At 38.6% G+C, this 15,198-nt stretch overlaps 1 protein-coding gene across 3 annotated transcripts in view; it reads right to left on the reverse strand.

Moving 5' to 3' along the window:
• LOC124783583 (PAS domain-containing serine/threonine-protein kinase) overlaps positions 1–13,114 on the reverse strand; it is a 222,850-nt gene extending 209,736 nt beyond the window's left edge. For 2 of the 3 annotated variants that reach the window (XM_047254034.1, XM_047254033.1), the window contains exons 1-3: positions 13,084–13,107; positions 12,528–12,582; positions 12,338–12,453 (exon numbers count right to left, since the gene is read on the reverse strand). In XM_047254034.1, coding sequence (XP_047109990.1) covers positions 12,338–12,453; positions 12,528–12,582; positions 13,084–13,103 — 191 coding nt within the window. In that variant the 5' untranslated portion in view covers positions 13,104–13,107. Of the gene's footprint in view, positions 1–12,337; positions 12,454–12,527; positions 12,583–13,083 lie in introns of all 3 variants that reach the window. The other variant, XM_047254035.1, reaches the window with a different exon arrangement.
• Between the last annotated feature and the right edge of the window lie 2,084 nt (positions 13,115–15,198).

Consider the following 15,198-nt stretch of genomic DNA (forward strand, 5'->3'; position numbering starts at 1 on the left):
TTACGCGTTATCCAGTCACCTGTTATGTGTCAAATGCATGAGCCGGCCGTCAGTAGAGCACAGGGAGGACTAAGAAAAGAGGAACCTCAAATACTGAAGCGGAGGAACGAGAGAAGGCAAACGAAGAAAGGAAAAGGGGACGAAAAAACAGTGGTGAGCCTGTTCTTATGTCAGCAGCTGGACAGTGTGGAACATTCCCAACAACACCCCAGACAAGTTCCCCAATAGAGGGGAAAAAAAATAACAAGAGGATAGACATGCAGCAGGGAAGGGAAAAGATGCTGCAAAGGCGGGGGCCCAGCTGCAGCCAAGCACAAACCCACCAAAGAGTGGCAAGCCCGGGGAGGTGGGGGGCTAATTTAATGAAAGTGCACTTATGATGTACCCATAGCTTCTACATTATGTACTCCTGTTGTTAACTATTGGTGCAATGAATGGTAGGAACTGAACACGACATATCATGTGTCGGTTGACAATCAGAATGCTCGTTCTTAATTCTCTATGGTTTATAAATAAAGTCAGTTGGCATTTTGTTCTATCAGGTTAAAATTTCCAGCAAAATCAGAAATAAGACATATAGTTAGGTTACTGTAAAGATGAATGTTTATCTCGGGCTAAGCCAAACATCAATCTATAACAGCAATCATTTTTTCACGTTGAGATTTGACAACTCTGAACTCACAGCCAAGTATTCACATTCCAACCCAAACTAGGCCTCGGGCTATGCCACCTGTCAGCGTCACCACATCTATTTTCTTACAGCTCTCAGATATCAAAAACTGATCATTTGCAGTCTGCCAAAAGAAATCACATTCAATGATTCCCCCTGGCTATCATATACTAAAGTGCTCGTCATTTATGACGGCGGCCGAGTTTATGTTCGTTCTGCGCATCTGACGTCACAAAACACAGTCAGCCAATGAACAGAGAACAACGTTGCCAGAGCTCGACTATAGTGCAGACCACGGACGAGTGCCTTCAGTTTTAGAAACTTTCAGTCATAAATAAAGTGATTGAACAAAGGAGTGTCTTGATAGCAGACTTTTATAGAAAGTTTGGAAAAAAGCATTCTTTATACCAATTGCTATTAATTAATTAAACCAAACAAGCAATAAGCCTCCTAATTCAGGCGATAGCAAGGAAAGAAAGGTGATTGTATCATTCTCACTAACCGCTTTTTCGCAATAAAGAACAGCGGTAATTGTTTATTTCCTACTGTACTTCGACGAAACGTGAGTAATTGATAGTCATACCAACAGTGTTTGTCGGTATTTTGCGTGATTTTTAAAGTCCTTCAAGAGTTGTATTAAATGTTGTGCTGCGTTAGCGGAATGGTTAAAGTGCTTGGCCACGAAGCGAAAGGTTCCGAGTTCAAACCTTATTAGGTGCTTAATATTTTCTATATTTAAAAACAATATCGATGTGTCTCACTTCATTAATTTTATTCGTTTGAATGTAATTTTTTGAAATTCTAATGGCAACTATACGCTATGGACTTTTACCTCTGCAAACTCTTCAAAATTTTGTGCAATGATTTACTGCATCTAATGCTGCACAATAACTGCGTTGAACTTCGAAACAAAATTAAGTCATTTATAGGGAGAAGGTATCAGTTTAGAAGATTTGTAAAAATCAAATTTTTGGGCCAAATAGTATTTGTGAAATCGAATGATAAAGTGTGTCAAAGCAGTCGAAACACCATGTGTCTGCACAGGCGAGCAGTGCAGTGATGACAAAATCGCGCACTGCGCGGAATGCGGAGGGCACGTCTCTGTAGCAGCGAAAGGGTTAATGCGGCCGTGGTGGCTTTACTTCATAAACTGCGCGTTCCCCCCTAAACGTAAGTTTGCGAACTATAGTATGGCGCTGCTTATCTTGTCGCGTGCAACTGGCAACGCAGCAATCTCCCGCGTCCAGGCGGGCATGCGCGAACCGCCAAGATAAAAGAATTGAACTATATCACCCAATTGGCTGTAACTAATGGAAACTAATTGCCAACAGTAGGATGCAGCCCCATTTCAGAATTCCATAGCATACACAATGTTAACAGTGAAAAAACGAGTAGGAAGGGGCTGATCCAATTCATACATGTCTGGATTGGCCAAGTGCCAATGCATATCATCCCTCTGTTTTGACTGCAAAAGACCAATAAGTGAGCAATCAAAACTACAGCAAACCAACATTCTCATACAGAACGGGAACATCAACTTCATTACAGTTACGCAATAGCAATATGAAGCAATAACAGTTCCCCCAGCTTTAGATGTGTTGTGCTGAAATAAATAGGCCTCAGACTTATCCCAATGATACATGTAGAAATGCATTTTATTTTGCTTCAGACTTCCAAAGAATAATAGTTTTTTATCTCACTGTGTATACTGTCTGATTGTATGAGAGTAAGTCAAAAATTATTCGCACTGTTGATGTAACTTCTTACATTATTCATACGGTCCTCTTATTTTATTGTTATGCTGTTGTGGTCCTGCTATGAAATTTTGATTCTAATTCCTACCTTTGTCTTCCTTTTGTTGCAGATAGACCAAGGACACCAAAGAGAAGTTTTCACCAAAGAGGAGCAACAAGTGGTGATCCAGTTTTTGTGGTCGGAAAAGTGTGTCAGGGGCTGCAAGCCATGAAAGATCTTCGGCAAAATATGGGAACAGTTTCTTGCCACAACAGAGTGTCTATGAGTGGACTACAAAATCCAAAAATGGTGACAACTGTAATGCATGACGAAGAAGCCAGACAACCATCCACAGCCAAAAATGACAACAGTGAGCGTGCAGGTGACATAGTTCTGGTAGACAAACATGTGACTATTGATGAAAGGGCACATCATCTGCAAAATAGCCATGTTTCTCCCTATGAAATCATCCACAACAGACTTGAGCTTCATAAAGTCTGTGCAAGATGGGTCCATAAAGAAACTCACTCGGATACCTGCAAAAAAACATTTGGATCACTATTATAATGAATGTGATGGTTTCTTAGACAGAATCACCACTGGTGGTGAAACATGGATCCACCACTGTGAAATGGGGAGTAAACATCAGAGTATGGAAACAACCACAACTGTCCAGCAGGAAAAGTTCAAAATCCAACCATTTGCAGGAAAATTTATGTTCTTTTTTTTTTTTTACGTGCAAGGCCCAATACTGGAACATTATCGGGAGAGCGGCACAACAATAAACACTGCGCATTACAGTGAGATGCTTACTGACGGGCTAAAGCCTGCAATTTGAAGCAAATGCCAAGGACTACTGTCAAAAGGTGTGTTGTTAAATGACCATGCCTGTCCACATACCATTGCCCACACTGCTGAAATGCTCTAGAAACTCAAGTTTGAAGTAATGGCTCATCCTACATATAGTCCTGATCTTTAGCCTTTCAACTACCACTTGTTTGGTCCACTTAAAGAGGAACTAACAGAGCTTTAATTCACCTTGGACAAGAAGTGAAGGCACCAGGAACTTGTGCAACAACAGATCAAGTACACTAGCAAGGGGACTATATTGAAAAATGATGTTAATGCACATGTCCTATTTGTATTGTAATAAAAGTTATAACTATGTTGCAGATCATTTTTTAATGCCCCTCATATAAGAAAACTAGTGCTTGTAAGTGCTAAATTACAGTTGCTTGACCAGATTTGTGAAGCCTTTATGTAGGAAGTTATATGTAGATATTGGCTCGTGAGCCACTACTGCATTTTATGTACCAAATTAGTAATTTTTTGGTGTTCTCATGTATGAACAAAACAAGTGTCACATAGTACACCCAAACAATATCCATATTGGACCAAGTATACGCTCTATAAGCCCTTAAACTTAAATAGATACTCTACAAGCTACTTTGATGCTAGTGACAAGAGTACTTCCCACTGTCCCATTTATTACCTTTACCGTGCCATTCACATATGGAATGGCGGAAGAATGATTGTTCAAATGCCTGTGTGTGCACTGTAATTGATTCAATCTTGTCTCCTCGGTCCCAACAGGAGTGGTTCAAACTCTGTAAGTAGGCTTTTGCTTGATAGTTGTTGATTCTCTTCAAGGGCATGCCAGTTCAAAACCTTTCTTTGTACACATTTGAGGCCACAGATAGTACTATACAGCATGCATCCCACACACTTAATATTCTAGGATGGGTCGCACAAGTGGTTTTAGCAATCTCCTCTGAAGAATGACTGTATTTCCTCAGTATCTTACCAGTGAACTGAAGTCTGCCACACTTTCTTATAGGTAACTGTACCACCTGCAAAAAGTCTGCAGTTACTATTGCCTGCCAGAAGAACAGCAAGGGTCTCAACCCACTTTCTTGGAGCACAGGTGAAATGATTTCTGTTTCTGTTGATGGCTCAACATCCAAGATAACATGGTGTAACTTCCCCACTGAGAAATCTTCAATACAGTCATCAATTTCATTTGATACCCCATGTTTATTCTTTAATGAGCACTGAAGCTGTACTGAGTAAAATGCTTTTTGTGAGCCATGCACTAACCAACTGACCTATACAGCCATGACTCTTGACTTGCCCTCCCAGTGCACACTCCACAACATTCATTTACAAAACAATTCCATATTCTCCACAATATTGTTCCTTCCAGTAGTGCTAGTCCTGCATGGAACGCAGGAGAAGGTCTGTGAAGCTTGGAAAGTAGGAAATAGGTACTCAAGAAAGTAAAGCTGTGAGGTAGGTCATGAGCTGTGCCTCAATAACTTAGTGGGCAGGTGAACTGCGCATTAAATGCAAAGTTTCAGGTTGTAGTCCTGGATCAGCACATTGTTTTTATCTGTCAGAAGTTTCCTTTTGTCCCTATTGCTCATGGATGCTTTTGATAAACTCTCAGCAGGTGTGTGACTGTAGGGATGACAACCCCACACATTCACAACAATGATACAAGCTACGGACCCTTGAGGAGACCAGTGACCTTGCTGTACCTGAAACCGATCGTCTGTGCAACTAAAATAAAATGTAAGCATTACTAATTCCTAGGATTTAATACAGGTTGTCACAAGGTAGAGCGTGCTTGCTTCGAAGCCTCATTGTAAATAAAGGCTCTTTATTTTACTAGATGATGTGATGTCTTTTTACACATCACTTTAATCACACTTCAACCATGTTCAAACAATAAACTAGTTTGTATGCCACATTGATCTGCTTAACCATCTTAATGTTGAGTGGTTCAACATTTGTTTCCAATTTGCACGGTTCGTACAGCTCACTAATTTCCTCAGCAAATACGTGGTAAAGGTATACTACCAACTTTTAAATGCATGAATAACAATCTACCATAGTGGCTGCCACAATTTGAATTATAATATCCTTTCATTTTGTCTATTTCACTACTGCACAGTTTCTACTGTATAGCCAATTTCAAGTGTACGGTATAAAGAAGCAGACATGCATTTAGGTTAAAATGGAAACTTCCATTTCTTATACAATGTTAAAATGCAGAACACTATTACACTTGCAAGCAGTATGTTACTTCAATGGTGTCATGTTTCTTTTGAAGCACAGGCACCCAAATGCATTTTAACAATGTATGGCTTATGTAAATTTGGACTGTAACCGAACATATCTGTTTGACTAGTTAGGCAATATATTTGAAAATGGCTACTTGACAAACTGTGCAAACAGTAAACATAACAAAATAAAAGAATATTTTAATCCCAATTATTACAGTCAGAATAGAAGATTGTCATTCAAAAAATTATTTCTACTGTGGACTCCTGCGTCACTAAAACAACACAACTAAAACAACTAACACACTAAAACAACTGAGCTACCAATGCATGACACACAACCTGTCCTCACAGCTTAAATTCTGTGAGTACCTCACCTTCTACAGTACAGTTTTAATCTGCCAGAAAGTTTCACTTTCAAACTATTTCTCTCCTATTCACCTCTCTAACAGGATGCAGAAAAAAGATCACTTCTATCTTTCTGTGTGAGCTCCGATTTATTTTATTACTATGATTATTCCTCCCTGCGTATGTGGGTGCCAACAAAACATCTTCGCACTCTAGGGAGAAAGTTGGCAACTGAAATTCCATTAGAAGATCCTGCTGCAATGAAAAATGCCTTTGTTTTAATGATTGCCTCCCCAATTCACATATAATATCCACCGTGCTTTCTCCCCTATTTTGTAATAGCACAAAATGAGCTGCCCTTCTTTGAACTTTTTCTGATGTTCTCCATCGATCCCAGCTGACGTGGATCCCACATCACACAGCAATACTCCACAAGAGGACATGAAAGTGTAATGTAGTCTGCCTCTTTAGTAGACCTGTTGCATTTTATCAGTAATCTGCCAGTAAATTTTAGTCTTTGGTTTGCTTTACCCACAAAAACCTAATGGTTACTCTGTAAATCATATGCAAGTTCCTGGCAGAGGATTCATCAAACCACCTCCAAAATAATTCTCTATTATTCCACACTAAGAATGCACAGAAATAGCTAACATCCATATTTCTCCAGGTGGTCTCCCCGTATTTTATTATGCTGATCGTTTCTCCCTATGTAGGTTTCTGTCAACAAAATTTTTTCGCATTCAGAGGACAAAGTCGGTGATATTACTTTTGCAGCAGACTTTTGTGTATAGGCAGATAAGATTATTCAAAAGTGGTATAACATCCTTACAACCTATGAATGAATTTGCTAGTCTCATGATGTCACTATAAAAAGTTATACAGGCATACTGTCCATATCAATTCCAGCAGGCTAGGAAAAATTCTTACCTTAATAGTCTCACATGTTATTGAATTTAGCATATGTTAAAATGAAGGACTAAGCAAGGGACACTTTTTTTTTTTGTTTTCTCCAAAAAAAATTTCTGCTCTGAGATACAACCCTCCAAAGATGACACTGCACATACCATTTTGAAGCGCAAATTTTGGAAACATTTTAAAATGCTGTAGCCCTGGAACAGTTCTGGATATTTTGTTGGTTTTATTTATTTATTTTTTTATTTGGAAGATTATTGCTTTATGATCACAAAGAAATCCTCGATTTGGTCTTATCTGTCAAAGTCCTTTTACTATAGTGTTCTGAACTTTTTTATACGGTATGGATTTTTTTCCAGTTGATTAGTACCATTCCCTGAAAAGGAGAGCTTCCACTTTTAGGTTGATATTTTGCCATACATAAAATCTGTTTTATTAGGTCACATTATCACATAACAGGCTTATAAAAATGAAAACCTAGCCTTATTTAACATAATTTTAGTTTTGAAAGATGAGTAAGAGACTCATTTTTCAAGCATTTTAAATGGTTCCATAATGTATGTGAAAGGTCCAAAGACTTAAAGGTTTCAATTTATACAACTTCTGTGCACTCTGTTTTGTACTGAAATTAGCCAGTCAATGAACTAAAAATGTGTTCCACTGCTTCAGTTACCTTCCTTTGATATAGAGTGATGCCTTCCTGTTGAACCAATACGAACTGGAGCACTTAAGATCTTCGAAACATTGTGAACAGAAAGTGAGCACTGTTGGAGTTGTTGCTGTCCTATATTCAGCAGCTGGTCCATGTGGTAGCATAAAGTTCACTACAATTTCATTTAACTCATAACTGGTGTCTATAATGTCTGCAATCCACAAGTCAGTCATACACACATGCCACAAACATCCCCATTCTCAGGTCGTGAATCTGAGTATTATCCTGCTGTTTCTGAGGTGTTGGCCAAATTAACGAAATATCTTCTTTTATCTTCTTTCTTGCTTTTTAAAGTGCATGCAATATGAGTTCGCCCATCACTTTGAGTCCAAAAATGTGTCTTCTGAATTCCTTTCACAGGAGTAGTTAGTTTGGACCATTCTCTTTTTTCTGCTCACCGAATTCTTCGATTTCCTCTTCATATAAAAGAATGAAGGCTGTGGATGTGTAAGATTTCATGATTCTCGTAAAATCCTCAGCATTCTGAATCACAGCAGTATTTGCTCTAAAAAATTATGTTTTGTAGCATGGTGCTTCAGCAGGTCTCCTACACCATCACAAGGCCCCTTCCCGTGACCAGTAGCACTGTATACCCAGTCAGTTGGCACAAGCGACTTACTCAATTCAAACAGCCAGTAACGATTTTTAAAATGACTAGGAGCACCATCAGAAATAATGATTATCTTCTCTGCCCATTTGCAGTTGAAGAATTTTGCACACTGCTAGCAAAGTATGGGTTAAGTCATATCCTGTGTCATCAATTATAACAGGAACATTTGAGACCAGTTCTCAGCAAAATCACAGTGAAGCACTAAACATAGTTCTTCAGCCTGTACACACCCTTTCACTTCTGCAATGTGTTGCTGTTGCAATTTCCTCTGATGCTGGTATGTTACTACTTTCACTGACCATTTACCCAGCTCATCAATGAAACTGTCAAAGGCAACAGTTTTCTTAAATAGTTTATTTTCCTCCCATCACATATGTAATATCTGCAGAGTTATCTGCTACATCTTCCAGGCCAAGTGTCTGTAAAGACAGTCTTCCCTTTCCAGGGCAGTCACTACATTCTTGAAACAAACAAGTCTCTCACTTTATGACACAGGCTACTAATGGCTTCACATGCCCAACCAAGGTGTCATATGTCAAGTGCTCCAGTTAAGTTCTTCACAGATACCACACAGTTCAAAATTCGCATAGGACGCACATAAACAGACATCTCTATGTGGGTGTGGAACTACCTACTTAGGTCGTAGTGTATAAAATTTTGATCTTCCAGTATGTGAAGTTGTATAGTTGCTCTTATAAATTGCAAAAGTTTCTTTAATACTGTGAGTCTTGTACCTCTTCACTTTCATAACTTTTTGACCTTCAACTGTTACAGTTAGTGTCTTTTTTGTTGGCACAATGATGAGAAAAGTCCCATTTATCTTCCAGGTAAAATGACTGCACTATTTGAACCTGAGCTGCTTCTAGAGGATGACCATAATAGTGATCTGGTCTTTCAAAGACTCCTTTTACAGACCTCACATTTCTTGATTTGTCTGCCATGTACTTTGATACTGATGGAACGTGGTTCAAAATTGTTTTTTGAAAATTTCTCTGGAATAATAGTTAAAACTTGCACGTTTTCACTATAAGATGCAAAATCATCAACATCTGTACTGATATTTGTGAAAAATATCTGGGAAGAGGTGAAAGAGTGCTTTGATTCATTTTCTTCTGAAGATGGGATTTCTACCTTAAATAGTGTGGTCAGTTTTGTTGTAGTGTATTCAGCCATAGCTTTCGCAATTTCTCTGCACTTTCTTGATGCATAGAGCTTATCACTCTACTTCACTGACCACGGTTTCTTGGCTGGGCTAACACCTACCTCTGTAGTTCACTGATTCAGGGTATTTAATTCTTCCTCTATTGATGCAAAATCTGCACCATGGGAAGCTTCACCTTGTTCTGACACTATCATTATTGTTATTCTGTCAAAACATTTACAACACAAGAAGTTGTTACTGGAAACATCTTCACTTTGAAACAGTCTTCAAATGAGAACATGTATTCCCAACCAGAAAAAAGTCTGGTTGTTTTGCTTGTCTTATATATATCACTCTTTTTATGGATATGCAAATAATCAGTACACTTAACTCTCCCCTGGCCCCAGTCAGAAGACATTTCAAACAGCCCTTTTCACAAAAAACATTGCAACTGTGTCAACTAGCAAATTCCTCACAGAACTCACTGGATGGTCTCAGATTTCTTAGAAACCTCTTCAGTAAACAAATTTGCACTGAACAACTACAATACAGTAACCTGCAATGAACAACCACGACAAAGAAACTGACAGGAAACAACAACAAAGTGTAAGAAATATCTACAATAATGAAAATGAAAAGAAATAACTGCAGCAATGAAAATGAAAAGAAATAACTGCAGCAATGAAAATGAAAAGAAATAACTGCAGCAATGAAAATGAAAAGAAATAACTGCAACCTTGAAAGTGATAAGAAATAAAAATAATCATTGTAACAAAAAAATTAGTAGGAAACAACTTCAGCGAAGACATACACCACCCTTGGGGGGGAGGGGGGGGGGGGGGGGGGGGGCGGGGGAAGAAGAAGAAGTTAAAATGTAACCTGTCAAACTTAAAAGCGGAAGCTCTCCTTTAGAGAGAATCTAACTTTCCTGGGTTGAAATTTAAAAAAAATGTAAATTATAGAATTCAACAGGTGACAGTAAATGAACTATGACAAAAAAAACACCTAACAAAAAACCTAGGCTACAGAGGTAAAGCATTTAAAAAAAAAATTCCGAAATTCGCATCTTCAAACTTGTGTTTGCAGTGTCATCTTTGGAAGCCTGTATCAGGAAGGTTGTTCCCCCCCCCCCTCCCTCCCCCCCCCCCCCCCCCCCGGGGAAACAAAAAAGAAAAAAAAAAAAAAAAAAAATACGCATTTCTTCCTTACTCCTGAATGCTAAATTCAATAACATCCGAGACTATCAACGTAACCCCCATGCCTGAAGTGATATGGATTATACCTATACCATTTTTAATTTAATTTATTGTCCTTGTCCTTTCCTCAGCTAGAAAAACAAACTGTTTCCAGAATGAAATATCCCTCAGCAATAGAGTGACTCCAGATTTGAAACTGCCTGACAGATTGAAACTGTGCGCTGGTCCAGAACCTGGAACCTTTTGCAATCAAGTGCTTTATCAACTAAGCTATTCATCAAGTGCAATTTATGGCCCACTGTCACAGCTCTGATTCCTTTCTTCTAGCAGTAGAAGTCCCAGAAGGTACGAAGTTATGTTTGGAATATAGGAGAGAGGTATTGACAGAAGTAAAGCCAAGATGATGGGTCACGAGTCATGCTTGGATAGCTGTCGGTAGAGCACTTGCCCAAAACAGGCATGGGTTCCAGTCCAGGAAGTTAGAAAATACTTTTGTGCTTTACAGGCTATAGAGGTGTGGGCTGTCAATGTGTATCCAGAAATGCTTTCCAATGTTCAGCATGAGCCAACAAAACAGGGGATAACTGCGTGGGAACTGAGGAAGTGCTACAACTGGCAGCCACCAGTTCCCATCACTCGATGCACTGAAACATCGATCGCAAAGATACTTTTTTAATGACTATTAACTTTGAATTAGAGTGGAATAGTTCACTGGTTCGAAGAAACTTTTCCTTTTACAAATGAGGGTCTGCATCTTCAACACCACTTTAGCAAAGAAAATGAACTGTCTACTTTTGTTCTGTGGTGTTGACACTTGTTTGCTGCAATGGATTACATCTGATCACAGAGCTGTACTTTGTGCCACATACAATTCTTACAGGGTACGCAAAATACTATTTTTCTTTTCGTCAAAAACCTAAAATCAACCACCATCTTTGCCATTTACTTCTATCACCAATGACACCGGATTTTCAGTGAAGTGAAATGTGAGTTTGTTAATTACAATATTTTCCTCAGTGTAACTAAAAGATACAGTTTAACTGCAGCAGTAGACTTTCCAATCAACAACTACATGCTCATGGAAGACAATTTCAGTAGATGGTTTAAACTGTCTATTGAATGTGATCAGCAGCAACTTTTAATGTTGAAAAGCATATTTTGCAACAATTATTCAAACACTCAGTTTACAAATGGGTAACCTTCTGTAGCACTATACATCTTCATCCTCAATGTTGTCATACACAAAAATGTTGACATGTGCTTAGGTGCACGATCGAGAAAGGAACTGAGAATTACACAAAATATTCTGTGTACTTCACACAGGCTCACACCACTTTACCGACAGTTCTCTAGAATTACATCACAGTGTCTCCCAAGAGACAGCTACCGAATGACTACCCTAGGGGTCGAAGTGTTTACCTAGGATCAAAAATACGCAGTTAGCCGGCAGCACATTCAAAATACTAGAGGAAGGAATGTTACATTTAACATATCTTTAATTTCAAAGCACACTGCACAAAGATGGAGAAACATGTGGAGGTCAAAGAGTTCATTTTTCATTATTCTCCTGCTGTTTTATGTTAAAAATCCCTTCTACCTTTGTGTATACTTCATCCACAATAGAGCAAGATTTTGGACATATCAAATTATGTTGACGCATGCATTCACTTCGTTCATATATCATTAGGTCAAGAAGATTACTTAACATCAACAAACATTATTGTTGCTTCCTACATCAGCTTCGCCTACATTAACACTTAAGCATACACACTTCCTTTGCAGCACTAAACGAGTCAGAAAAACCAAACGAATTTCCTTTCATAGGCAGGCTACATGTATATTCAGACATCTCAGCTTTCACTTCTCTTCCTACTCATTATCAATAAATTAGCGAAGAACATACATTGTCTTAGTTTATATACTAAGTATACAAGAATTTCGACGATACGAACCTTATTCTGTCTACTGGCGAAAGATAGCATTGTAAGCCATGTTCTGCTATCTTTCTGATGCCACGACCTGTGGCATTTTGATCCCACTTCAGTATTTTCTGAAAAGAGAAACCCAACTACGTTCATCTATTTGCAACACAACTGTTCCTGTTTCATGCGTCAAAAGGAAAAACAACTGTCATAAGATTACCCGTTCACTCCTTGTTAAAGTCTTCGGTGTATTCCAAACCACAGTTGTGGGTGATCTGTAAAATTCGAACACACACTAAGCAAACGTAAAATAAAAATTGGTGGATTTTTCATCTTCTAGTCCTATTTTCGTGTCACGTTAATAGCGACAACCCAAGAACAATTCTCATTTTCGGTTCATACCGATAACACCGAAATATAGCGTGAAAAATACTGAAATATTTGAAAATTCGCTTATTTCTCGACTTTTTAAATGGTATCAAAACACCACAGAAGTGTTCTATAAATAAAATGTTTATTTCTGCTAAGAATTTCACGGACAGAACGCCTCCCTCTGCTGAAGATGTGTCTATACAAACTGATCAATACGGCAGCTTCGCGACCGCGCAGACTGTTTGGAGTTGGGAATTATTTTCTATTGTTAGCAAATGAATTTGGAAATTTTCACACACTTTCGGTGTTATAGGTAAGAAGAAATAACTTTAACGTGCTCAAAACTTTGAATTTAAAGATCCTTTACAGCAAGACATAATCAGTAACTCATAATTTTACGTTACCCATTTGAAAATTCCGCCATGTTTCTACAGCAGTCTATCAAACACAAACTGTGCTGAAGTCGCACGATACAAATCAAGATTCTAATGTCTCTGACACCACAGCTTATTCCATAGCAGTATGTCAGCACCCTAAACCCATTCAGATATAGTTATTTCATTACTCATAAACGACAGAAATATTTGTCATTGTTGAAATTTAGATGAGTGTACAGTGAACTAAAATGACCTAAAGAATTTGTACATTTTAAGGATAACTAGCATTGTTATACAACTCAATATTTCATTACGCTGAATACACATTAGAAATCAGTAGAAAAAGAAAACGTTCAAAACACATTAAACATGTATTGCAGATAAATTCTTATATTAGATTTTGAAGGACTGAAATATTTATTAACATAGACGATGTAATCCAGTACACTAAGATTTGAAAATGAATATCACATAATCTCAGTTATAGGGAGGGCAAGTAGCAAGCTACGATGTAAAAGTATAATATTGTGAAACTGCGGTTTGTCTACAAAAGAGCCCACTTAGGAATACATGCTCCCTTTTGCTTTAGTGCGTGGGATCTAAAGGATGTACAATTAAAAAAGCGCACTAGAAACATCGCAAAGATAGTTCAACACTGGTGGCGGAGGTGTGTTTATAGCCATACAAAATGCGATAACATCTTGTGACAGTTGTAATGCTTCCGAATGCGAAATAATTTTGCTGAAGACAAATATTAAAGGTGTATCAAACAAGGTCATGGATGCGTTTACAGATCCCTGCTGCAGGAGCAGCAGTGGTGGAACATTTGAATGGAAACTTGGCGAACATTTCACGTAAATCTCCTGGGCATATTGTAGAATAGGGTGGAGACTTCACTTACCATCAAAGGACTGGGAGACTCAAGTGATTAGGGCAGATAGCAGGAACAGGGAGTGGTGTGAAATTGTTTTGAATACCTTATATGAAAATTACATTGGGCAGTTAAGGGGGGGTGGGGGGGGGCAAAGACAGGTGGGAAGTGATACCAAGGAACAGGAGCCACAGAAACAGAACAGTTTCTGACACTTTCATCATTGGCACAAACAACAGATTTACCTTGTTGCGCCAGTCAACTAATGAAGAAGATCAAGTAGATGTAAGTGTAGTCAGTACTAACAGACTTTCACTAGGAAACCAACTGTATCAAAAAATGTAGAAAGTAGGAGGAACATTCTATTGTTAGGTAGTGGCCATGGAAGAGATGTAGGCCAGATCTTGCACGAAAAATTAGGTGACCGGTACCACGTCAAAGTATTTTGAAGCCCAGAGCATGTCATAGCCAAGTGATAGAGGATGCACAATTACTGTGAAAGGGTTTTACAAAGCAGGATCATGTTCGTGACAGTAAATGGAGCAGGAAACAGTGTTGATAGGGATCAGGGTTACAATATTGAGTGTGACCTGGTAAAAATAGCACCTGCAACGAAACATACAACTGTTGATTTGGTTACTGCTTTCATACAGTGTGGTTGATCCCAATTGAACAGCTCTGTAAGGAGGGTCAGTATGTATCAAAAAAAGTAGAAAGTAGGAGGAAAACTCTATTGTTAGATAGTGGTCATGGAAGACGTGTGGCCCAGATCTTGCACGAAAAATTAGGTGACAGGTACCACGTCACAAGTATTTTCAAGCCCAGAGCACGTAATAGCCAAGTGATAGAGGATTATTGTGAAAGGGTTTTACAAACCAGGACCATGTCGTGATAGTGAGTGGAGTGGGAAACAGTTTTGATAGGGATCAGGGCTACAATATTGAGTGTGACCTGGTAAAAATAGCACCTGCAAGGAAATATACAATTGTTGACTTGGTTACTGCTTTCATACAGTGTGATCGGGCCCAATTGAACAGCTTTGTCAGGAGTGTCAATATGGAGCTAGATCAGTTACTTCAGGCGACTACTTTGTCAGGCATAGGTTTGGTTCCTGTTGATGGTATTTGTAGGTGGGACTTCATAAGACATGACCTGCATCTCACAGGATATGGAAGGGTAAATTGACGGAATGATAGCATCATCTTTAGAGGGGTTGGGTTTGAAACTCATGGGAGTACTTCTTTTTTAGTCTAATAATTTAACATTTAGTG

The sequence above is a fragment of the Schistocerca piceifrons genome, chromosome 1 (assembly GCF_021461385.2).
Source record: "Schistocerca piceifrons isolate TAMUIC-IGC-003096 chromosome 1, iqSchPice1.1, whole genome shotgun sequence".
Classification (NCBI taxonomy): Eukaryota; Metazoa; Arthropoda; class Insecta; order Orthoptera; family Acrididae; genus Schistocerca; species Schistocerca piceifrons.